Source organism: Odocoileus virginianus, chromosome 4, assembly GCF_023699985.2.
Source record: "Odocoileus virginianus isolate 20LAN1187 ecotype Illinois chromosome 4, Ovbor_1.2, whole genome shotgun sequence".
NCBI lineage: Eukaryota > Metazoa > Chordata > Mammalia > Artiodactyla > Cervidae > Odocoileus > Odocoileus virginianus.
This window is the reverse complement of record NC_069677.1, coordinates 73,491,816-73,517,082: the sequence shown is the minus strand read 5'-3', so window position 1 is coordinate 73,517,082 and position 25,267 is coordinate 73,491,816. Positions and strand designations below refer to the sequence as shown.

The 25,267-nt window shown below is 50.0% G+C and overlaps 1 protein-coding gene across 1 annotated transcript in view; it reads right to left on the bottom strand.

Annotated features, from left to right (window-relative positions):
- Positions 1 to 25,267, bottom strand: part of RAB6B (RAB6B, member RAS oncogene family) — a 58,086-nt gene that overhangs the window by 15,078 nt on the left and 17,741 nt on the right. Inside the window, exon 2 of the mRNA XM_020875290.2 lies at positions 15,097 to 15,155. Within this exon, the coding sequence (XP_020730949.1) occupies positions 15,097 to 15,155 (59 nt within the window). The remainder of the gene's footprint in view (positions 1 to 15,096; positions 15,156 to 25,267) is intronic.

Below are 25,267 nucleotides of genomic sequence, written 5' to 3'. Positions count from 1 at the left end.
AGGAAGGTAACAGAATTCAAGCATCTAAAACTTATTATTCACAATGTCCACTACACTATAAGAAAGGATTAGACATAAAGAAGCAGATTTAAGCCAATAATTGAGGGTAAAAAAACTCAATAGAAACATATCCAGATGACCCAGACACTGGATTAACAGACAAGGACTTTAAAATAATTATTATAAATGCACTAAAAATGTAGAAGAAAAAGATGAATATAATGGGTGAATTTCAAGAGATAGAGGGAGACTAAACTAAAACCCAGAAATCTTTTTTAAAAAGTATTTATTTATTTGGCTGCGCCAGGTCTGAGCTGTGGCCTGCAGGATCTTTTAGTTGTGGCATATGGGTTCCAGTTCCCTGACCAGGAATTGAATCCAGGCCCCTGCATTGGGAATATGGAGTCTGAACCACTGGACCACGAGGGAAGTCCCCAAATCCATAAATCTTTACACACAAAAAAACACACTATCTAAAATAAAAATCCTCTGGGTTTGAATCAGAGCAGCGAGGACACTTCAGAGGAAAGGGCAGTAAAGTTGAAGACAGGTCAAAAGAAATTGTTCACATTGAAGCACAGACTAAAAAGATAAATTAAAAATGAATAGAACTTCAAGAACTTCAAGCGCAATATAAAAGACCTGAGATACATACACACACACACACACACACACACACACACACACACACACGATGCACTTGGGGTTTCAGAAAGAGTAAAGACAAAAACAAAACAAAACATGCATACATAGCCAGATACTTTTTCAATTTGATTAGAAACATCAGCGCACAGCTTCAAGAAGTTCAGTGAACCTAAAGCAGGATACAGACAAAGAAAATCACACCCATCCAAGTCATAGTCAAATTGCTGAAAACTAGAGATAAAGGGAAAACCTTGACAGCAGCTAGGAAACAGAAAGACGCAATACACACAAAGAAACAATGACAGCAATGATGGTTGATTTCCCTTCAGAAACAACTGAGGGCAGAAGACAATGGAACAGCATCTTTAAAATTCTAAAAGAAACCACCACCACCATCCTCATCATGTCAGCCCAGAATTCTGCAGCTGGTGAAAATTTCCTTCAATAGTGAGGGTAAAACAGAAATATTTTCAGATAAGGGAAAGCTGTGATGATTTGTCACACGAATCCTTAAAAGACGGATCAGGTTTTCTCCCTCATGACCTTGTCATGGGTGGGATCTCATGTGCTGGCTCCCAGCAAAGAAGGAATCTAGGAGCACCAGAAAAGGTAAGTCTGTGGGTAAACATAAACACATGTGACTTGTCCTTGACCACCTCCTACTTCTATCCATATTAGCAATAATTCATAACATCTTACCCTCTGCTTTGCCCCATCTCATCTTCAGTGAGACTTACTCTCAGAAGATGGCCTCAAATGTTACTTTATATTAGGTACAAACCACTTCATTCCTTGCTTTTCCCCCTCTAATATAATAATAATAATTACTGTTGTTACAATGGCTAAACATCTGAGTGCTTATCATGTGCCAGCCATTGTCCTAAGTGTTTTATATGTATTAATTAACTTATGTTAACTTTTTATGAGTTATATTCTTTAGTATTTGTATATTTCTGCTAAGAAAACTGAGTAAAGTTGACCCATTAACAACGTGGGGGTTAGATTTCCACACAGTGGAAAATCTGCATATAACTCATAGTTGGCCCTTTGTATATGTACTTCGATTCCTCTGTTCAACCAACAGCAGATGGTGAAATTCTGTAGTATTTAATACTGAAAGCAATTGCATAAAAGTGCACCAGCCCAGTTCGAACTCATACTATTCAAGGATCAACTGCATAAGAGACGTTAAATTACTTGCCTAGCATCAACAGCTGGAAATGAGAGAGTCAGGATTCAAAGGCATTTGCAAATTTGTCTATGTATTCCCATCCCTCCAGGTGCCGAGCATTTGCTCCTTCTATCAAAGCAAGCCTCTCCCTGCGTTCTCTTGGCTCTGACCCTCTCAGCCACCAAGGATCTTTGCTCTGTCTTCAACCTTTCATTCTCTACTCACTCTTTCCTTTCATCCAAGAAACATTCTTAAAATTCTTGCATCTTTAAAAAAAAATAGGTCCCTGTCACTAAGTGGCTCTCTAGCTCTCTGCCAATCTCTCACCTCCATTCCACTGGTAGGCTTCTTGAGAAAGGGCCCCAAACCAGCTGTCCCCACCTCTTCTCCCACCCACTGCTCAGTGAAGGTGGTCTGGTTCCTGCCCCTCTGCCCACTGAGGCTGCTCTGGCTATGGTCGCCATGGCCATTCATCTCCAAACTGTAAGGATACTCTATAGGCCAGACTCTACTAGTAATAGATGAACCTGACCCAGTGGAACAGTCCTCTTCCTTGACACTCTGGCTTCCTCTGCTTTCATGACATGACTCATTTCTGGCTCTCCCTGCCTCTCTAGCTGCTGCTCCTCATTAGCCTCTTATAGGATCCTCTTCATTTCTCTGTTCTTAAAACAGTGGCATTCCCGACTGTTTTGTGTTGGGTACCTCATTTACATCCCAATCTACATCCCAGGCCTCACCTCTGTCCTGAGCCCCAGATCCAGGTAGCCGATCTCTTACTGAACATGTCCATCCACGTGTCTTCTAGACCCCTCACTAAACACAGTGTATCCCATAAGAAGCCCACTCTCCCCTCCTGGCTTACTTCTTCTGCTTTCCCCATCTCCATGAAAGGCACCTCCACCTCTGCAGGTGCCGAAGCCTCCGGAAGCCCTCCTGAGTTCTTCTTCTTCCCTTGTTCTCACATCCACTTCCTCACAGTCCACTCCCTCACAACAGAGGATCACTGAGCTGACACTTTGCCTCCAGAGTGTTTTCAACTGCCCATGTCTCTCCATTCCCACCATCACTGCCCCAGTTCAGTCCCCCAACCTCTTTTACCTGAATAGCTGCAACAGCTTCCTGACTCATCTCTCTGCCCCCGGGTTCTCCCCTGGATGATTTTTTAAATTAATTGATTAATTTATTTTTGGCTATGCTGGGTCTTCATGGCTACATGCAGGCTTTTGCTAGCTGTGGCGAGCAGGGGCTACACTCCAGTTGCAGTGTGAGGGCTTCTCATTGTGGCATCTTCTCTTGTTGCAGAGCACAGGCTCTAGCTGCACAGGCTTCAGGAGTTGCAGCTTGCAGTCTCTAACGCAGCTGTGGTGCATGGGTTTAGCTGTCCTGCAGCACGTGGAATCTTCCCAGACCAGGGATCAAATCCATGTCCCTTGCATTGGCAGGCCGATTGCTAACCACTGGACCACCAGGGAAGTCCCTCTCCTGGATAATTAATCTTTCACATAGCACCAGCGTTACCTTCCTAAAACATAAATCTTACCATATGACTCCCTACTGCCTCCAGGAAACCGTATAAATGCTTGAGGTTGGCCTGCATAGGGCCTGCTCCTAGCTTCCCCTCTTTGATCTCATTCCCCTCTTGCCCAGCTTGAACTTTACACTTTAGGAATAAGACTGTGGTCAGGACTCTTACACACATGTCACTTTGTATTTCTGTGCCTTTGCTAATGCTGTTCCCTGCCTCTTCTAATGCTCTTTCACAAGGTTAAAACTTATTTAGAGATCAAGATCCACTCCTTTGCAAGTCATTTTCCAAGCCCTCAGGTTGGCCTCAGGGCCCCTCCCCTAACAGTTTCTCTACTAAACTGGAAAGATCTCACAGTGGTCAGTTTCTCCCACTGGAAAGTGATTTGGTAGTTCTCTCTCAACATGTAGTCCATGGACCACTTGCTTCAGAATCACATCAGAAGCTTGTTAAATATGCAGGTTGCTGAGTCCAGCCCAGACAGACAGAATCATAATCTCCGGGGTGTCAGTCTGGGAATCAGAATTCCAGACAAGCCCTTGGATAACTCATTTGAGGAATAGTTTGCAAACAGCTGTGCAGACTCTGAGCTCCTGCAATAATTGGTCTGAGGAGGCTATGGTACCCAGAAGGAGGGGCAGACTCCCTGTCTGAGGTAAGAGACAAGGAGATGTCCATGCCAGCAGAAGGGACTAATCACGGATGAAGAAACCAAGGCTCACTCAGGCTTGAGGTCGTCCAGGTGGGGTGGCAGAGGCAGGGTTAGGCCCCAGGTTTCCCTGACTGCAAAGCCCTTCCTCCTGACACTTGAGCCGTATTCCCTCTGCTTCCTGAAGTCCCTTCATTTCTGAAGCTGTCGCTGAGTGGGGGGGCGGGGGGGGGGTTGTCACATCCTGTCTGGTTCCCTAGTGTCAAAATCTGTGGCCATTGGCCATAGCTTGGCAGAGTCCACCTAAGAGGAAGTTCATGTGCATTTCAACAACAAGAAAAGTCAGCTAAGGGCAGAACAGAAACAAGAACTTTTAAGATGGCCTTGATTACCAGAAATTTTCTAGCTCCTCAGCATCATTTATTTTTCTAGACACAAGGCATAAGCAGCTGGCCCTACACTACTGCCAGCTCTAGCCCAGACAGGCCAGATCTACAGGGAGAAGGCAGTAATGGTCTTCCCTGGGCAGCTCCTTTCTGGCATATGGTGTAAGTAAGTAAGTAAGACTCATTCACTTATCACTCTTGAGTGCTTACTATGTGTTATTCGCAGACCAAAATAGACTCTGGTCCCTCTGTATAAGGAGCTATTCACTCTCCTGGAATGCTCTTCCACATGGTTAACACCTATTCAGAGTTCAGGATTCAGCCTTGAATTTCCAAACTTGTGGAGGAGCTAAGACAAGCACACAGAACTAATCAGAACACAGATTAGACAGATGGGAAGGACTATTGTAATTGAAGGGCAGTAAGGCGGGGGGTGGGGTGCTTCCCATGTGGTGCGGTGCTTCCCATGTGGTGCTACTGGTAAAGAACCCTCCTGCCAATGCAGGAGACACAAGAGACACAGATTCAATCCCTGGGTGGGGAAGATCCCCTGGAGAAGGGCATGGCAACCCACTCCAGTATTCTTGCCTGGAGAATCCCATGGACAGAGAAGCCTGGCGGGCTACAGTCCATAGAGTTGACACAGATGAAGCGACTGAGCAGGCGGGCATGCAGGAGGAGGGAGAAGTAGTGGATTGGAGGCATGGGGGAGTAATCCCAGACAGAGGGGAGACGGGTTCTGATTTTGGCAATGGCAGAATTCCTATCAGACCAACCCTCCTGCAGACTACAAAGATAAACTCTGAGCAAAATGTAACAAACTACTACCTGAAGGCACTTACAAACAGGTAGAATCTAGAGGGGAGTCAAAAACTTAAAGAGAATGGCTCTGGGTGAGCCTCCTGTTTTTATGATTGTTTATTCACCGGAAGGCAGTCCCGGCTGGAGCTGAGGGGTGGGAGCTAACACTTGGCAAGAAACCCATAGTCTTATTGGTTAAAAATGAAAGAATAGGTCATAAAACTATCACAGCGCTAGAAAATGTGGAAAATCCTGGAGATGAGAATGCCACAGACAGGGCACCCCAAATTCTGCATGAAAATGCTACTCAAATCCCTGGCCCAAAGAGACCATAAGCAGCTTAAGACCGAAAACCAAACAGACAGGCAAACAAAGCCGAACAGAACTTTAAACTGCTGCCTACCACAGGGAAGAGAATTGAAAATCTGGGTTCAACGAATGTTATTTCAAAGGAACAAGCAGAATCCATAGTCTTAAATCACAATGTGTAGTATACAACTCAAAACTACTATAAAGTGAAAGCCATATTCAATAAAAAAAAAGACTAAATGGAGACCAACCTTGAGGTGACCCAGATGCTGAAAGCAGCAAGCATTTTTAGACAGCTAATATAATTATGCTCAGGCATATAAAGAAAAATATGCTCATAATGAATGCCCAGATTTTAAAATCTCAGCAGAGAAAGAGAAACTATAAAGAAGCAAATACAAATTTAGAACAAAAAATACAATATCTGAAGTTTTAAAATGCTTAACAGTAGACAGCAAATGACAGATGAGTCAGTGAATCTGAAAACAGATCAGCAGGAATTGTTTGAAAGGATAATATGGGAACACCAGACAAAAAGAATAACTAGCTACCCAGGCAGGCCACGGGCTTCTCTCACAGCTCAGTTGGTAAAGAATCTGCCTGCAATGCAGGAGACCCAGGTTCAATTCCTAGGTCGGGAAGATCCCCTGGAGAAGGAAATGGCAACCCACTTCAGTATTCTTGCCTGGAGAATCCCATGAACAGAGGAGCCTGGCAGGCCACAGTTCACGGGGTAGCAAGAGTCAGACATGACTTAGCAACTAAACCACCACCACAGGCAGGCCACATCCTCCTACCAAAGGCCCCCAAAATCTTGCTGATTTCCTGTTATGTGCCACAACCTCCCTTCAAAGTTCAGTAGAAGTCATACAGTGTGTGTGTACTGAGGGGAACATGTGTATGAATGTGTGTGACTAGACATATGATGAGTGGAGACACACAGGTGTGCATGCAACTATGTATGTGCACGTGGAAAGAAAAAGATGTAAAAAGATTGTGAGGCATAAGTGTGAGGTGAGATGAGGAGGCAGTCATTTCTGCTTTGAAGGTAAAGCCCAGATCAATGATACGCACACAGCCCTGGTGATGCCAGAGGCCAAGAGACTGAGGTGACCAGGAGCCTCCATGCGGGAGGAGGACAGATTTCTGACAACAAACCTAGACATTCTGTCAATGCCTCCTGGGGCAGAGCACGGCCAGCCCTGGAGGATCTGGCGTGCAGCTAGCCGAGTGCCTCATCCAAATGGGTCCTTGGTCTGTTTTCAGGGACTTCTGCTGGTGCCTTAATGGGCTTGTCCTGGAACAATGACAGCCTCTTTGACCCTCAGCTTCCCATCTCTAAAATGGGGGCAATCATAACTTCCCTCAAGGACTCTTGGATCAAGTGAGTTAGACTATGTGAAAGTACTCTGTACAGACAAAATGAGGACTGACCGACTGATGGTAGGATTTCCAAGAGAAGCTGTAGAAGAAACCCACCCACTTAACCTACAGGAGACCCTCCAATAACACTTCTCAGGCTGGTTTTGTGGAACATAGCCTCATGAGAGAGGCCATCTACAAGGATGAAAGTGAACTGTGAGCAAGTGTTTCTGGGAAAGGTTTCATGTTCCAGCCCGTTCTGGGGGGCCATAAAGCACACTGACACAGTAAAGGTTCTGAGAAGTCCTGCACTGAAGAATCAGCAACAATTCCATGTAATCTGATGTTTCCCAAACTCGGTCCTGGGAATCTTGGTGCTGACAATTGCTATTCACATCCCCAGTAAATGAGTGTTCACAGAGCTTCAGGAAAGGCTGGCCTTCAGAGAAATGAGTTTCAAAGGAACCACAGCATTCACTCTCTGTATTCTGTTTCCTCTTATGAAGTAGGCAGTGAATTATTCTTGCTGGAAACTATTCCACAAAGATGTAAAGAGGATAACAAGGGCAGCAGGGACTCTGACTCATGGATCTGGGGATCCATGGCCCCCATGATCCTTCCCTCCCTTCCCCTCCGTGGCTGTGCTGGGTGAGCCTCCTCTACTGCCTGATGCCCTTCCAAGGAAGCCAGACTGCATCCTGCTGTGGTTGGATCACCCCAAACCTGGCAGTGCTTATTTATTCCTTTAATATTGCCAACTGTACTGCTTATGAAAAATGGCAGGCACTTCATCTTATACAAAAAAGGAGGAACCTTAACAAGACAGATTTCATAGCTGCATCCACGTTTATCTTCTTCCGCAGGTATGTTAACTAGTGTTAACAGGGGCTCAGACACACAGTGAAGAATGATGGCACATTATACATTTCCCTCTGCACAAAAGCTCCCAGTGGCCCAGCACATGCCCAAGGAAAGAGATGTTTCCTGAGGCACATGTTGAAATCGTTTTTGCTACGTGCATTTATTATGAAATGTAATTTTGCATCCACTTTCTGACAAGACACAGTAATAAAGTCTGTGGTAGAAATCTGCATGGTAATTTGCATAAGTTGACTCGAGATTCTCTTCTCAGGAAAAGAAATCATGAAAAGGAATGTATGCATGTCTTCTTTCAGCCTTGGCCAGGGCTTGGCCCGTGGCTGGGGAAGCATCTTGGCAAGTGGCAGAAAGCAGCTGAGCATGGCAGGCCCTTGACAATGAAGCTGCTGTTTATGCCCTGCACTACCAACCCTCAGAGGAGAGTATCAGGATAAAGTTATGCAAATGAGCATGCAAATGAAGCTGGTGAAACTTAGGGATTCAGACCAGCAAGTGGGTGCGGCGGGGGAGGGAGACAACAGCTTCTGGAAAACACGCTGGGCAGGCTCTGGCCTGGCCAGCAGCTCAACCAAGTACCCCGGGGGAGGGGCAGTTGGCTGGAAGGCCACAGGGCAGGTACCTGGATTCCTTCCGATGCTTTAGCCTCAAAGGTTACACAGTCCCCGTGGCCACTTTCCTCCCAATGGGAACTGGCTTGTGCTACTTACCAACCAATATAAATATGTATTGACTGCTCTTTCATTTCCTGACTGTGCTCTAAAACATCAACCAACAATATATACTTTCCAACTTTAAACAAGGGGTTGTATGTGTGCATGCAAGTCGCTTCAGTCATGTCCGACTCTGTGTGACCCCATGGACTGTAGCCCACCAGCCTTCTCTGTCCCTGGGATTCTCCAGGCAAGAGTACTGGAGTGGGTTGCCATGCCCTCCTCCAGGGGATCTCCCTGACCCAGGGATCGAACCTGCATTCCTTATGTCTTCTGCATTGGCAGGCAGGTTCTTTACCACGAGTGCCACCTGGGAAGCCCAAATAAGGGGTTAAGTTTCATCAAAATTAGTCAATTCTTCCAAAAGCTACACAGATGCAGAGGGATGTGTGGCCTGAAGCTCCCCTGAGAGCTCTCCCACAGGCTCACAAATGGATCCAATGCACAAGCCCTCTCCTCGGCTCTCAGGGAGAAAGAGGTTCTAGGGGGAGAACTTTTAAGTGCATCTATAAGCAACCCACAAAGTAAATTAGGAAGGATTACTAAAACCTGGGCCAGAGTTATATGATGGGGCCACTTCACTTATGAACACTAGCAGGTGCTATTGGACTTCCCCTGAATACCAACTGGCAAGCTCCTACTCCCTTGCAGGCCTGGAAACTGTAAAAGAAAAACTGCTTCCCCAGCCTCTCTAGAGGGTAATGGTGATCAGGTGACTCAGTTCTGGCCAATAAGACACAAGCTGCAGTCTGCTGGGGGTTGGGGGATGGGATTCTAAGGAAGTTCTTGCTATCCTTTTTTTTCTGCCTTGAATGCACAGGTTGATGTCTGAAGCAGCAACAGCCAAGCTGCATGAAGATACGAACCCACAGAACAAGAAGGCAAAACAGAATGCCCAGGGGCCTGGGATGTGCCTGATGGCATCACCGCACAGCTGGGCCATCTCAAGGCCCACTGTGACTTCTTGTACATGAAAAACCGAAACCCTCCCTTGTTTAAGCCAGGTTAGTCAGCCTTGTGTACTAGAGGCTGACCACATAGCTAATTTTAATATGCTTGAAAAAAGAGTGGAAGAGAAGCCAGAGAGGAGGGAGGGAAAGAAAAGATGTCACAGTCAATCTGCCCTCAGACCAGTCCTAGGTAAATGTCCAAATGGAGCACCTGGGTGACTGGTGCTGCTCCAGTGGGTGTCTGAGGGCAGGGTCATCTTGCCAAGCTGCCTGACATTTAGGGGTATTTCACTGTATAAGAGTGTTGCCTCACATTCTGACCACAGAACCTAATATTTGTGAAACATGAAACTCTTAACTGTATTAATAATGATAAAATCACCGTGTTGCTAGAGTTGGCCGAAGACAGAGTTCAGTGTTCTGCCAGAAGTCTGGGGACCTGGCAGCACCCGGCAGAGTGCCAGGGCTCTGCACTCATGCACGTGCAGGCATGGATAGGAGGGCCACAGCTTCCCATACAAACACTTGTGAGCAAGTTATTGCTCACTTCACTTCATCATCATCGACTTAATTTGCAGTGGAGTTGTTGTTTAGTATTGCTCTCTACAGAGCATGGTAATGTACATTTGTATCAACAGTATTTCGGGTCTAAAATTTCCCATCATCTAGGCTTTAAGGCGTCCATGCTGCTATGCTTTAAATACAAATTGACCACATTCCTACTGCTGAAGTTTGAGGCCACTGGTCTAGGTGATGTAGGGGTTAAATTCCATCCAAATAATTTCTGGATTAAAAAATGCAATACTAAGAAACTGGGATGCTAGCCCAGACTCTCAGCTAAGTGACAGAGGTGGGATTTCAACCCAGGCCTCGGAAGGCAGCACTGTTTTGAAGGAAAAGAAGGAGCTAATATGAGAGGATGTGCTGACTCAGTGTGTGACTCAGTTCTCCTCAGTGTGTGATGCCACTCTGCCCACCTCGGCAGGGGTGGAGGCCCTCCCCTGTCTCCTCGGGTGCTGGGTGGTTACCTGGACACCACCTAAGGACACGTGGCACCTTGGATTCTATGGAGAAAGGCCTTTCCTCCTGGCCTTCCACTTGCTGTCTACAATCCGACCCAGGAAACTCATCAGCTCTTAAGGCTTCAGGGATCCAGATCCTGCCAGCCCTTCCTGGACCCACTCACATAATAGCCATTTTCAAACACCTTCACTTGGCTGTTCCATCATTACGTCCCACTTGACTTTTCGTTTTCCTTTGTGTTGATGGTACTGATACTCTTCTGGGGTGTCTGGACAGAAACCCAGAGCCCACTCAAGCCTCTCGCTCCTCTGCACCCCACAGGCCTACTCTGCTCGCTCATGCCTCCCACGATTCTGTGTGTCCAGCCCAGGCTTGGCCCAGGCCCCCTCACCCAGCCCTGCATGACTGATGAGTGATGCCCCTCCCTGCCCTTCCCCTCGCAGAGCTGCCCCAAGTCTGTGCGCCCTGCTGCTACTGCCATCCTGCCCTGGCCCAGGCCCCCAGGCCCGTCTCCTACAAACTCTGGCTTCTTTGATCCCATCAGAGCCAGCCTTCAGGAAGCCCCAGTAGCTCTCCACTCTGCCCCATGAGCCCAAGCCCCATCGAGATTCTAGGGCCGCCACAGCCTCATCAGCAGGATCCCAGACAGGTCTGGTGTGGAAACCCCCTCTGCATGCTTGGATCCTCACACCAGCCCCCCGGGGACGCAGGCAAGTTCAGCCCCAGACATGGCCAGGGGCGGGGGGGACTTGCTGTCACACAGGATGAGGTTGAACACCCTCTACCCTCCATGCCCTGGCTCAAGGCACAGCCGGATTCTGTGGCCAACACAGAGTAAGCACGTGGCAAACACGTGTTGTCAGAGTAGGTGGGCAGGGGACGGGGACAGGAGACAGAGCCAGAGACACACAGTGAAGATGGGAGTGAGGGAGTCAGTCCTGAAAACTCAGGGCACCTCAGCCGATCAAGGCTGGCAGGGAGGGCAATGCTGGGCTGCAGGGCTGATACCTGAGGTATGGGTGGGCAGTGCTGGGGAGTGATCACCGTGCAGGGACAACTGGGAATATCCCCAGAGCCCTCGGGGTTGGCGTCTACTTCTTGAGTGTCTCTGCCATCATGTTAAGAAAAAATAACATTTTCCTCTCTCCATCTCCAGAGAATTTATTAAAACGGGCCTGTGTACACACAGAATTGGAGCCCCAGCCTCCCAGCCTAATTACCATTTTAGAAGGTATTGGGAAAGAAATTCCACCTGCAGTCCAAAAAAAAGAAGTCAGAAAAGCCTGTGGTGGGGAGGGCACTTGGGCTTTCATTGCTTGTTTCCACGACATTGGACATTGACACTGGGCCGCTGTGGCAACTTAGCCTGATGGGGTCTAAAAACCAAGGCAGACAGTCCCTCCCGAAGCCACTGTGGTATGAAGAGGCACCTGACACCAGCTGTGGGCAGGCCCTGAGAGGGCCCAAGAACGCAGCACTGAATCTGATGGGCCTGGACGCAGCCAAGCCGAGAGCCCACCCAGCAGCCGAAGCAGAAGGAGTTCCTGTAGAGTCAGGACGACAGTGGGCTGGGCAGAGGGAGCTGCAGTGGGGCACAGAGCATGGGCATGACCCAACCACGGGCACAGTGCGAGGCACAGCCTGGTCACAGGGCACAGAGCATGGGGACGGCCCAGCCACGGGCACAGAGCATGGGCATGACCCAACCACGGGCACAGTGCGAGGCACGGCCTGGTCACAGGGCACAGAGCATGGGGACGGCCCAGCCACGGGCACAGAGCATGGGCATGACCCAACCACGGATACAGAGCATGGGCATGACCCAACCACAGATACAGAGCATGGGCATGACCCAACCACGGGCACAGTGCAAGGCACGGCCCGGTCACAGGGCACAGAGCATGGGGACGGCCCAGCCACGGGCACAGAGCATGGGCATGACCCAACCACGGGCACAGTGCGAGGCACGGCCCGGTCACAGGGCACAGAGCATGGAGACAGCCCAGCCACGGGCACAGAGCATGGGCATGACCCAACCACGGGGCACAGAGCATGGGCATGACCCAACCACGGGCACAGTGCGAGGCACGGCCCGGTCACAGGGCACAGAGCATGGGGGCAGCCCAGCTACAGGCACAGAGCATGGGCATGACCCAACCACGGGGCACAGAGCATGGGCATGACCCAACCACGGATACAGAGCATGGGCATGACCCAACCACGGGCACAGAGCATGGGGACGGCCCAGCCACGGGCACAGAGCATGGGCATGACCCAACCACAGATACAGAGCATAGGCATGACCCAACCACAGGGCACAGAGCATGGGGATGGCCCAGCCACGGGCACAGAGCATGGGCATGACCCAACCACAGATACAGAGCATAGGCATGACCCAACCATGGGGCACAGAGCATGGGGATGGCCCAGCCGCGGGCACAGAGCATGGGGACGGCCCAGCTGCGGGGCACAGAGCATGGGCATGACCCAACCACAGATACAGAGCATGGGCATGACCCAACCACGGGGCACAGAACATGGGGACGGCCCAGCTACAGGGCACAGAGCATGGGGACGGCCCAACCACGGGCACAGAGCATGGGGACGGCCCAACCACGGGCACAGAGCATGGGGACGGCCCAGCCACGGGCACAGAGTATGGGCATGACCCAACCACGGGCAGACATGTGCTTGAGCCTTGGTGAGTCAGAAGAACATTTCACAGCAGAGAGGAGGAGCGGGAAGGGCCATTCCAGCAAAACTGACACCATAAGCCAAGGCCTGGAGGCCTCAGAGTGTCACTGTCTGGGGAGCAGCAAGCGGGGAGGCCCCTAGACCACAGGATATAGGACAAGCAGTGGGTCATGGGAGATGACACTGAAGATAGAGGTGGGCTGAGATTCTGAGGGACTCAAACAACAGGGGGAGAAGTTGAGGCTTTGATCCACAACAAAGGACCACGGAGGCTCTTGAGGACCACTGCAAAGACCTTGAGGCCTCCCCTGCTGCCCATCACTGCCAAGAATACCAACCAGCCAGGAGTGTCACTATTATCAATGGGGCATCAACAAGTATTATAAGTATTATAACATTTGAAAGATCAAATAATCAAAATAATGTCTGTGAGATCATTCACACACACACACACACACACACACACACACACACACACACAAAGTGAACACCAAGTCAGACCTAAGACCTGAAGTTAGGGCTGTGATTAGATGTAAAGTGATGCAGGAGGACTACCCTTGCAGGGAAGAGAGGCGTCTTGCAAGCCCACCCTGGTACAGAGCACGGCCTGTACCAAATGAGACAAAGTGTGGCTGAGACAGTCATCCCAGAGCTGATGTCCCAGGTTGTGTACATCACTTGGGACCCCACGTCCTTACCCTTTAGTCAATTCTTACCAAGTCTACTAGTTATCTGGCATTTCAAATGATAGCAGAAGAAAAGAAGGGATAAGAGGGAGGCAGAGAAAGGGGCTGTATTTTAGGCAAAGATGCTGACCGGCCCAGAGTGAGACAGACAGATTAAAGAGTAGACACAGAACTATAATTGGCAGTGAGCTGTGCTCTGCGTGTTCCGTAAGTCCGGGAACGTGGGGAGACCTCTTAGCACAACAGTCCCCAGGGTGTTCTATAAACATTTATCCTTTGAGGACTCAATGACAGAAGGATTCCATGATCAAATACATCTGGGAGACTCTGCACACTACATCTTTCAGCAGATCAAAATCATATACTGATATGGTAAAGGCCCTGAGAAGTCCTGCAGCAGAATTCTACTCACCAGTGATCCTCAGTCTCTTGCCTTTTTTCCTCAAACAACACCTACTAACATCCCTTAGAACTACTATCTCACAGAACCCACTGGCTTAGAAAAATGCACTATTATTTGTCTGTCTTAACGAACAATAATTTTTTCTTAAAAATAGTTGAAATGATTAAGTTTAGTGCCTTATGATAAAAGCTATAGTTGCAAGGGAAATTCACTTCATTTGACAAACCTCACCACTCAACCATGGTGCCAGAAAAGTAAAATGTTACTAACCTTCAAGAGCTCAGCCGTCAGTTCCTGGAGCCGTTTCTGTCTGACTCCAGATCTCCCTTGAGAGTCAGATGCACACAGGTCGCTTCATCTAGCCTCCTGCCCACGTAGAGCAGTGTAGGCCCATCACACTAGTCTCTCCAGGGAAGGAAGGGCCCCTGCAACCACGTGTGTGTGTGTGTGTGTGTGTGTGTGTGTGTGTGTGCGCGCACATGAAGGTCCAGCCAACAGCCATGCTAGAGAAGCACATTCTCCTACTGCTCTTTCACGACTCTCATTTAGAATCTTGTCCGTCCTCCTCCATATGATGACACCCAAGAATCCAAACACTGTAAATAATTTAGATGTGCCATGGGGGCAGGAGAACACAGTTTGAAAGGTGTCCTTTCACTCCTGGAAACATTTTCTTACTGAGGTTTGGAGCTTCAGAAGGGCTCAGGGTCTTTACTGGGCTGGGACCAGGGTGCAAATGGGAGGCTCCTCCAAGACAACATAGATGTCCTGGGCCCCACGCACACCCTACTTTCCTCCAGCATCAGCAGTCCTGGGAGGGTGGCTGGCATGGTGTCCAGGCAGTCGTCAAGGCTACAAACACCATGAGGCTTAGTGAGGGGCAGGGACCCAGGAACTCACCTGGTACGTGTTGTCGAAGCTGTCGTACATGAACCGTGTGATCAGAGATGTCTTCCCGACTGTAAAACAAAAAGAGAGGGGTTCAGCTGTGATCCCGGCTAGGCTCCTCTAAACACACTTCGTGCAATGAAAACAGATACTGAAATCAAAAAGCCCAGAGGAAAAGATGAGATGCAGAAACAGTGGGAGGTGGGACCCCAGAGAGGGACACTGAGGTGAGGTACCCAAGCCTACGTCGGGTGGGCTGCAGCGGACTTCCTGCCTGCCAGGCAGCAAGGAGGAGGCCTCTCCCTGCTCTGTGAACACTTACCACACAAATCCAGGTCTTCCTTGACCCATAAGAGCCATATAAGAACAATCATAGAAAGTGTGTGCATTACAGAATGCTTCTGTCACAGGCCTACATTCACCCGGAAATAACACCTTGCCCTTGGTCACGGGCTGGGATAGAGGCATGCTGTTTTATTTTAGCCTGGGGACTGATGAGGAAGGTGACTCTCCAAGGAACCAGAAGGCAGGGGAAGTTAATGGATCATTCCCCAGTGTCTCCCATGGGCAGGACTATTCTTCAAAATGTGTACCTGACTGCCCAGCTCCTCACTGGATATTTAACATCCCTGGACCTTGCTGGGTGCGTGCCAGTGGGATCCCCAGTCATTGTGACAAGTGAGGACTCCCCTGCACATCCGCAAATCCTCTAAGGGCAGTAACATCTCCAACTGAGAACTACTGGTAGGACTGAGGGAAAAAGGACGTCTCTGGGGAATCCCGTAAATACTTCTGATTTCCCAATCTGCAGGATTTGGCTTCTGACCTAACCCTGTGCAGGTCCCCTGAGGCCTGGCAGTGGCAGAAATGCAGTAGCAGCATCTCTTGAGTATCTGGGTGGGGAAGAAGGATGATAAAGGAATATTTGTTGGGTCAGGCCCAGCATGGAATGCTATACCATCCCACCAAGCCTCTACTATGGCCCTGGGAGGCTCAGAGGTAGACTGGACCCGCTGAGCTTGGCTCAGAGTCCCTTCTGCTCTGGGCTGTGAGAGACAGGTAACTCTGGCAGGGAAAGCAAAAGATCCAGCGCCCAAGAATTCTCCATTCTGCCTCTCCCCAGTTCTCAGATGGGATGTTCACAGGCTGGAAGGGCTGGTCCCTGGTTAGACGGAGCAGGGCAACCCAACGCAGCTCCCCTGGGAAAGGTCCCTTTCCAGTTTGGAAGCCTCAGCAGTGCAGCAGACAAGGGCAGCCCTCTCCTGACAGCTGGCATTTCTAAGGAAAGGGCAGTCATCTTCCACAGGGAGAAGGCATGCAGCTTGGTTCCAGGCTTGCCCAGACTCCACCCCTTGGGTCTCTTCACTGGGCTGTTTCTAATTTGTATCTTTTGTGGTAAAACTATAATTGTAAGAGTGCTTTCCTGAGTTCTGTGAGTTGTTCTGGTGAATTATGGAACCTGAGGAGGGCCGTGGGAACCCCCAGATTTGTAGCCAGTTGGTCAGAAGGGCAGGACCCTGGGGACCTCACTCACAGCTGGTGTCTGAGGTGGGTGTCAGTCTAGTGGGGGACTGTGAGTCCCCCCACTTAAACCTGAGCAGTCTGATACCAGCTTAGCTCAGGTAGTGCCAGGACTGAACTGCAGTTATGTCTGCTGCTGTCAGAATAGCCCCATTTCTCTGCTGAACATCTCTGGGGTGAGCAGTAATACACCCAGGATCTCTTGGCTAAGTTTACCTGGAAACTGCCCTTTTAGCATCCAGTACAAATTAAATCTGTAAAGTGCTTTCCAATTGCTTTAAATCTCTGCTTAAATTCACATGAAAGTGAGAAATGGGGGCTTCCCACGTTGACTCTGAGGCCTCAGAAATGTGTGGCTGTTAACTGTTTAGGGGAACCCAGAGGGAGAAGTGGGGCAACCCCAAGCCAGCAGGAAGAGGATGGAATCAGGGAGCATGTGGATCCTCCTCTTCCAAGAGCAATGACAAGTTCCTGCCGCCTCAGGAAAAGCACTGCACAGCCCGCTGGGAGCTCCCGTCTGTGGTGACACACAGCGCCTTAACCCTCGGGGAAGGGACACGGTCCTTTTCTCCAACAGGCTCCTCCCTAGGACAGGCAGGACAGACAGCAGAACCCCTAAAAGCCACGAGGGAACAGGAGGCTCATGGAGGAGATGAGAGAGCAGAAATCTCTGCGAGGCTTCTCTGCCAAGCCCCTTCTCAGGGCACCAGCCATGACCAGTGGCTCCACAGTAGCTTCCAGGGTAACGGCTAGGCAGGAGGAGAAAATGCCCAAGAAACGAGTAGCATTTTGGGGACCGCACAGGACAACCTTTTAGGTTTGGGGTCCTGGCCAGTGTCAGTATTTTCTCAGCTTTCTCACAGACCCAATAAAAGATGACACCTGAACCCTGTATTTATGGAGGTTGAATCAGACACACCACAGGGGCTGCGCCAGGCACAGATTTACATGGCAGCAATAAACAGGGGAGACGGGACACCCGCCTGCCTAAAGCCTGTAGGACTTCTGTGCTTGCTGCAACACTAAGCCCCTAAGACTACCCTGGCTAGTCCTCAACTCTGAGTCGGGTACTTATGCACCTCCATTTTTTACAAGGGGAAACAAGCTGACAGCTCCGTGCCCAGGGCCAGAGCTGAGTAGGGCCAGGATGAGGAGGTCGGACCAGGAACTGAGTTCCTATGCCTCACGCTCCTCAGCATCTCTGGGTCATGCTGGGTTACAGGATTCTGCCAGGTCATCACTGCCACTGCTGTAGATGTCATAGAGCTCCAGGAAAAGCTTTGCCTAAGCCAAGGAACCTTCTCCTTGGGATGGGCAGGAGGCAGGGTTTCCCCCTACTCAGGCAGTGCTTGACCCAACCTAGAAGGCCAGAAACTAGGAATTCAGGCAAAAGGAAGACTTAGAAAATCAAGGATGGATGGGTTAAGACACCTGGGGTGTAGCACCCCAAACTGAGGCCTGGGCTGAATGACAGCCTCATTATGGATTTGATGCAAAAGGGAATGATTTCTTCCCATTCTTCCAGGTCAGTTTTTTCATTTCTCACAACAGAAGCCTTCCTCTTCCCTGCCTCAGAGCTTCCCCAAGACCACCCATACTCTTTCCACGGCTGCTGGGCCGGTGTGGCTCAGACTCTGTCTGAACCTGTCAACTTGGCCTCCCTGCTTGGAGGCCTCCTCCTCGCCTCGGCCTTGGTCTGTGCCCTTCACTGCAGGCGAGTGTCCGTGGCCAGTGTGTCTTGCCCCAGCCCCAATTTGGCTAAGACTGACCGCCAGGTCTCCACCCTGATCCGTGGCCCCGGGGGCTCCAGGGCGGGGCTCACCAGCCTGAAGGGGGCCGACCACCCCTCAGAGTAGAGCCCCGGGCAATGCTGTCCGGCACCAGCAGTGGGAAAGGAGCCTCCACACTTTGGCCCCAGGGCCCTGAGACCAAGCTTTACCAAGGAGCCCCTCACCCACTGATGCCCTGTGTCACATCGAGAAGTGGGGCAGGTCAAGGGGCCCCCACATCCACATTCCTCTCCGCCTGAAGGGCAGAGGCCTCTTCCTGACCCCACACCCCACCCTCAACAACTGCCTCAAGTGGAAGGTGCTGGAACCTGGATATGGAGAGCCCACCCACCGGGTCACTCTCAGGCTTACCACCAAGAGCAGCAGGACAGCTGGAGCCATCCCGACTGGGCACAGCCACTGGGGTGCGGCCAAGGGGAGCCCAAAAGCGGCCATGCATTCAAGCAGCTCAGACAGGGCTGGGTGGGGAGGGGAAGGAGGCCCTCACCTGAGGCCCCCCATCCTTCTGCAGCCCCCTGCATCCTCTGGGAGGGCCATCCTGCCCACATAGCTCTGTTCTCAAGGTCACACTGCCCCACTGCCCTAAGGACAGCTCTCAGATACCACCACAGCAATGCAGAGCTCTTTTCAGGAGCAAAGATTCAGCTCTTTTGTCAGGATTTTACTAAAATTAAGCAAGCAAATCATTACTGAGCTTTTTCCTCTCTGCTCACAGCTCAGCAATATTCTCATAATCTCCTGGCAGTTTAGGCCCACATGATTAAGCAGGGAGATGCATTTTCCCTCTTTCACCCAAATGAGGGTGAGAAAATTCATCCTGAGCACTTACTAGGAGGCTCCAGAAAGAAGGAATGGAAATATTCTTACTGAACTTCTACTCAGCACCAGACAAGAAATTCTTAGTTTTCCTCATTAATCCTCATCAGGATCCAATAAGGTGGTTCTGGTCTCCAAGGTCATGAGGCTGGGAAGCAGTGGTACTGACGTATAAACTGAGGTACGATGCCTAAGAACTCGCCTCATGCAGGACGTGGCGCTGTCTTATGGAAAGGTCTGGGCAGCAGCAGAACTGGAGGTCACAAAGGGCAGGGGTCCTGGGGTGGGGGGTGTGGCTTGGCAGTCAGGAAGGCCACAAGGGGTGGGGAGCAGCCTGACGGGGAAATGGGGGTTTGGAGGAGAACAGGTATTTCAGGCAGAGGGAGCAGCGTGAGCACTGAGGCAAGGAGACAAGAAGCTTGTGTGAGGCGATGGGATGGGAGGCAACAAGCTAATCACAGTGAAGGAGGGGCAGCAGCCTGGCCAGGAGCCATGGGGACACACTGGTGCCCTCGAGGTCCACATCTGACCTTGGTCTCAGGGGAAATGGGGCCAAACCAGGTGTGTGAGGGATAGATAACGAACACTGTCCAAGGAAGCTCTGTATGGGCACTGGGTTAAACCCAGATCAGAAGCAAGCCCAGTGGGACAGGGCTAGATGGCCAGGCCTGTGGCCACACTGCGGAGCACAATTCCCTCCCAGGGATGGCAGGAGCTTCCGAAGGGTCTTACGCAGAGAGGCAGTGGGAAAGGTGTGGCAGATCATAATACCCGCGATGGCTCACAAAAGACACCCCAGCCCACGTGCTCTCCTTACAGGGCACCTCTGTTACTCTCTCTGGGGGGAAATTTGCGGGCCTATGGCTATGGCAGAAATGGCACTCTGTGTGACTCCAAAGGCAAGGTTAAAAAGGCAGCACAGCTTCTGTCTGGAGAGCTCCAGCCCCCTCACACTCTGGAAGCTAGCCCTCCAACCCAGCTGCCATGCTGAGAGGATGCCGAAGGCAGCCTACACACAGCAGGACCCACGGAGACACCCATATGGCAAGAAATGGAGACCGCCCCAGCCAGCAGACCTGTGAGTGGGCGAGCCCTCAGATGACTCAAGCCCAGCCCTGGAGCCATTAAAGTGGGACAGAGACGCCGTGTCCCTGCTAGGACCTGCCCAAACTATAGATTCCTGAGCAAAGAATATAGCCTCTTTGTCTTGAGCCACTAAATTTTGGAGTGGTTGCCAGGAGAAATATCAACAACCTCAGAGATGCAGATGATACCATTCTAACGGCAGAAAGTGAGGAGGAACTAAAAAGCCTCTTGATAAGGGTGAAAGAGGAGAGTGAAAAAGCAGGTTTGAAACTCAACATTCAAAAATGAAGATGATGGCATCTGGTCCCATCAATTCATGTCAAATAGAAGGGGATAAAATGGAAGCAGTGACAGATTTTATTTTCTTGGCCTCCAAAATCACTGCAGATGGCGACTGCACCCATGAAATTAAGATACTTGATCCTTGAAAGGGAAGCTATGACAAGCCTAAACATCGTATTAAAAAGTAGAGTATCACTTTGCCAACCAACGTCCGTATAGTCAATGCTATAGACAAAGCTATAGCCAGCAGCACTCACCTGGACCTCAGCCATGGGGCGACTTACTCCCCCAGCCTCCCATGACCCCCACTGCCCAGCTCAGTGCAGGTCCCAGGTAAATGGATTTTTGTAACTTCAGGTGGCTTCTAGGTAGCAGCAGAGAACGTGAGGCATCTCTACTCACTCAAACACCCGCCGGGGGCTCACTCTGTGCTAGGCCCAGGCTGGGTACAGAATCCGCAGTGGAAAGCAGATGACCCTTTGCCCTGCAGCAGCAGCCCAGCTGAGCTGACGGAGCAAGATTCAGGTGCAAACACCCAAGATGGCAGGCAACTTGAGACAGGGCTACTGAGAGGCCAAAAACAAAAAAAAAGACAAGGTCACTGTCTGCTGGGGAATTGCAGAGGTGTCCTGTAGGAAGCTGTAACAAACCTAGACTGCGTATTAAAAAGCAGAGACATTACTTTGCCAACAAAGGTTCATATGGTCAACGCTATGGTTTTTCCAGTAGTCATGTATAGATGTGAGAGTTGGATCATAAAGAAGGCTGAGCACCAAAGAATTGATGCATTCAAACTGTGGTGCTGGAGAAGACTCTTGAGAGTCCCATGGACTGCAAGGAGATCAAACCAGTCAACCCTAAAGGAAATCAACACTGAATATTCATTGGAAGAACTAATGTTGAAGCTGAAGCTTTAATACTTTGGCCGCCTGATGCAAAGAGCCAACTCAGTGGAAAAAAAAACCCTGATGCTGGGAAAGACTGAAGGCAAAAGAAGAAGGGGGCAGCGGAGGATGAGATGGTTAGACAGCATCACCGACTCAATGAACATGAGTGTGAGCAAACTCCAGGAGACAGTGAAAGACAAGGGAAGCCGGGTGCACTGCAGTGTATGGAATGGGCAAGAGTCGGACATGACTTAGTGACTCAACAAGAATAAGATGAGTAAAAGTGCTATGAACATTTGTGCCCACATTTTTTTTTATGGATCTATGTTTTCATTTCTCTTGGGGAAAAACCTAGAAGTAAAAATTGCTAGATCAAAGGGTTTGTGTATGTGTAACTTCATAAGAAACTATTAATACTTGTTTCCAAAGTTGAAATGGAAGCAGAAAAATCCAGTAATTACTTCTTATATACAGTGCAAGTAACATTACCCATAAAAGAAAAGACCCTGATGCTGGGAGAGATTGAAGGCAGGAAGAGAAGGAGACGACAGAGGATGAGATGGTTGGATGGTATCACCGACTCAATGGACATGAGTAAGCTCCAGGAGATAGTGAAGGACAGGGAAGCCTGGTGTGCTGCAGTCCATAGGGTCACTGAGTCAGACATGACTGAGCGACTGAACAACCACCTGCAGGAGGTAGCACTTGGGCTGGGTCTTGACGGGTGGAGACAAGACATCAGGGGAGTGACATTCCCAGGGTAGTGACCAGACAGGTCTGGTGACATGAGGCTAAGGCGTCCTCTGCACACAGCAGTCCCTTACCCACATCTCATCACTGCTACCACCTGAAGCAGAAGACTCCCAGGACTTTGGGGTCAGTGCCCATGAGAGTTCCTGGGTGCAGCTGGCACCTGGGTGACAGGCTGACACCTGAGTAGGCTGTGAACCCTCAGACCCCAATGCAACATTGTCTCCATGGACTTCTCTCTGCCCTGTCGCCTCTACAGCAGGTGTGGGTGGAGGTGGATGGAGGTAGAGAGATTTCCATGAGGGCCAGGGGGGCAAAATGTGAGACAGAGCACAAGAAATTAGCTGGAGACTTGATGGAGGGTCTGCCAAGGCCTGGCAGCATATGCCCCACCTGAAGAGTCTCCCCCTCACTAAACCATGCCCGAAACTTGCCCCCAAATCTGTTCTCTGTGGCATGCTCATGTTAGTGTAGGTATGCCACTGAATAGTCGGTGGGTCCCGTCTGGTCCTCTTTGGGGTCAGAGGGCTGGGTCCAGAGTGGGAGGTAGGAAAGCTGTGGCAGGGCTCACTGCCATCTCCAGGCTGCTGTGGCGGGCTGCCCTCCTCTTAGACGCCTGTTTTTAGAGAAGGGAAAGGGTCTCTGCATCCTTGGCCCAGAGTCCCTATCAGCCAGTCCCGGTAGCAGAAATGTCCACAGCTGTCACAAAGGTCTGTCACTCGGAGCTAAAAAGGCAAATCTGATTCCCCAAGGATCAGGCCAAGCAACCCACTCCTAGGATGGGCCCGGCTGACTCAGATCTCCCATCAGCTCAGTTTCTAGAACGTAGATGGGAGATGCTGGGAAGGGCTGCCCACCAAGGTGTCCAGTCCTCGTCCTGATGCTGGGAAGGTGGTCAGGCCCTCCCTGTTTAGTGTCCCTGCTCTGCAGGGCCTGGGAAGAGGGTTCCACCATTCCCCTGCACACCCTGTCCACAAAGTCCCCCATTACTGCCTGACCATGGGGTACACAGCCCCCAGGCCCTGCGGTGACAAGAGCAACAGCTGCAGACATGAGCTTCATCTGTCGGATTCTTGTTTCCTTTTGTTCTGCTTTCACAACCAGAAAACTCAGCCCCACCGTCCTGCAAGGTGGACAAGCATGGGGCCCAGGGGCCAGGCTCCCACAGCACACGCCCTGCCGCCTTGTGCTCAGAAACGCTGCCGCAGAATAGGGCTCTGCCAGCTCCTACCTGAGCCCTGAGAGGCCAGCTGGCTCACCATAGGCTAAATGAGGAAACACGTGAAAATTCCATTTCAAACCATCCCCCAAAGGACTCAAACTGTAATTAAGAAGTATGCAAAGCTCTTCATTGGACACTTTAATTAAGTGTGTTAATTCCCTCTGCCAGAGGATGCTCAGTCACCTGGGCCTCACTGGGGGATCCAGGGAAGACAGAACAGAGGAGGGAGGAGGGGGGAAGAAGCCAAAGAAGGGGTCGCAGGACAGTGTGTGTGTGGGAGGGGGTGGGCTGGCCCAGGCCCTTTCTCCTGCTCCAGTCAGGAGCCTGGCCCATCCCGACGCTCTTGCTTCCACACTGTCCTCCACCTGTCCCCATCTGCTCTGTCTGAGCCCAGGATACCAAGAAAGTCTGTCCTGGGTCAGGGGCAGTAGGGTGTCATTCACTCTGTCCCCCCCACCAATGTATATCTCAGCTTTGCCACTTAAGGAGCTAAGAGGTCATTATTCCAATGAGGTCAGGTTAGGTGGTCTTTAAGGGCTGCTTACACTTTGACAATGCTTACCAAGTCTGAAATGCAGCTGGATAAAAGGACCAAGAGAGCGGCTCATTTCCTGCTATGAGCAGAGTCCCTCTGACCCTTGGTTCTTACTAACCTTCAAACATTTCACGCCTACTCCCACCTGCATCAACCTGGAGACCTGAGAGCACAGAAGGGCCTGTGCTCCACTGTCTGCTCTGGTGGAAGAGCAGAGGATTGAGGGGCCCAGGGAGGGTGCACCAGGCCGGGAGCTGTGCACAGGAGTGCTTGCACTCATCTGCACTAACCCTCTCCTGTTTCTCCCCACAAAATGGTAAATTTTGAAGCTATCAGTGTTTAAAATAATATCAGGATATAATAGCTACCTATCAATAACAATAGTGAATAGCTACCCAATCCCTTTAAATGCCCCTACTACCCTGGGGAGGTCTAACACCATCCTCCCCAGTGCAGCAGCCTCTCTTTCAGCTCTGTTGGAAGCATCTGACTTACGCTTCTCCCACTAGATACTCATGGGAGACTCATGAGAAATGAATCTAGTGAGGTATGGGATGTCCCTGGATTCTGCATGCAGGGGTGGCCATGACATGGGTTTTAGCATCAGTCTTTGCCATTTCTCAGCACATGGACTGTCTCTCCCCCTGGACCAGTCCTGGTATGACTCAGGCTGCTGCTCCAAGCCTGGTCCTCTGAGCCTCCCAGAGACTCTGAGCTCCCTAGTCATTGCTCTGATACATTGACTGTCTGCCTGAATCAACTGGAGAGTGAGAATAGATTTTTCTTATTTGCAACTAAGAACTTTGAGAGCGATATAAGACAAAGGACAAATAAGCTAAAAAGAGAAGACGGGAGAAAAAAAGTTTGTTCATAGACATACACCTTAAAATATATTACTCAATCATTAAAGTCAGACTAAAGTATTGCCCAAGACTCCTGACAGTCAAAAAAGTCAAGCAAAAAAAAGTGAACATGACCAACTGTACAGTTCACAGTATTCATAAGATAAAACCAAATTACTCATTTAATAGTGAGTTTTTACAATAAGAGCTGAATAGCAGAAAGTTCTTGCAAAGAGTCTGGAGTACAGAAATCATGCAGCAAGTTTACATGTTTATATAATTAATTGTAAAACATTGCAGATGAAAATCAAGGATGCTAACCAGACCAGACAACATCACTGCCCAAGCCAATGTTCTCACTCATAGGCCTAGACCAGTGTCCGCTACAAATAAATGATTAAATGAAAAGCCAAAGACCAAAGGATGTTGGCTTCCAGTCAAGATTGTGTAAA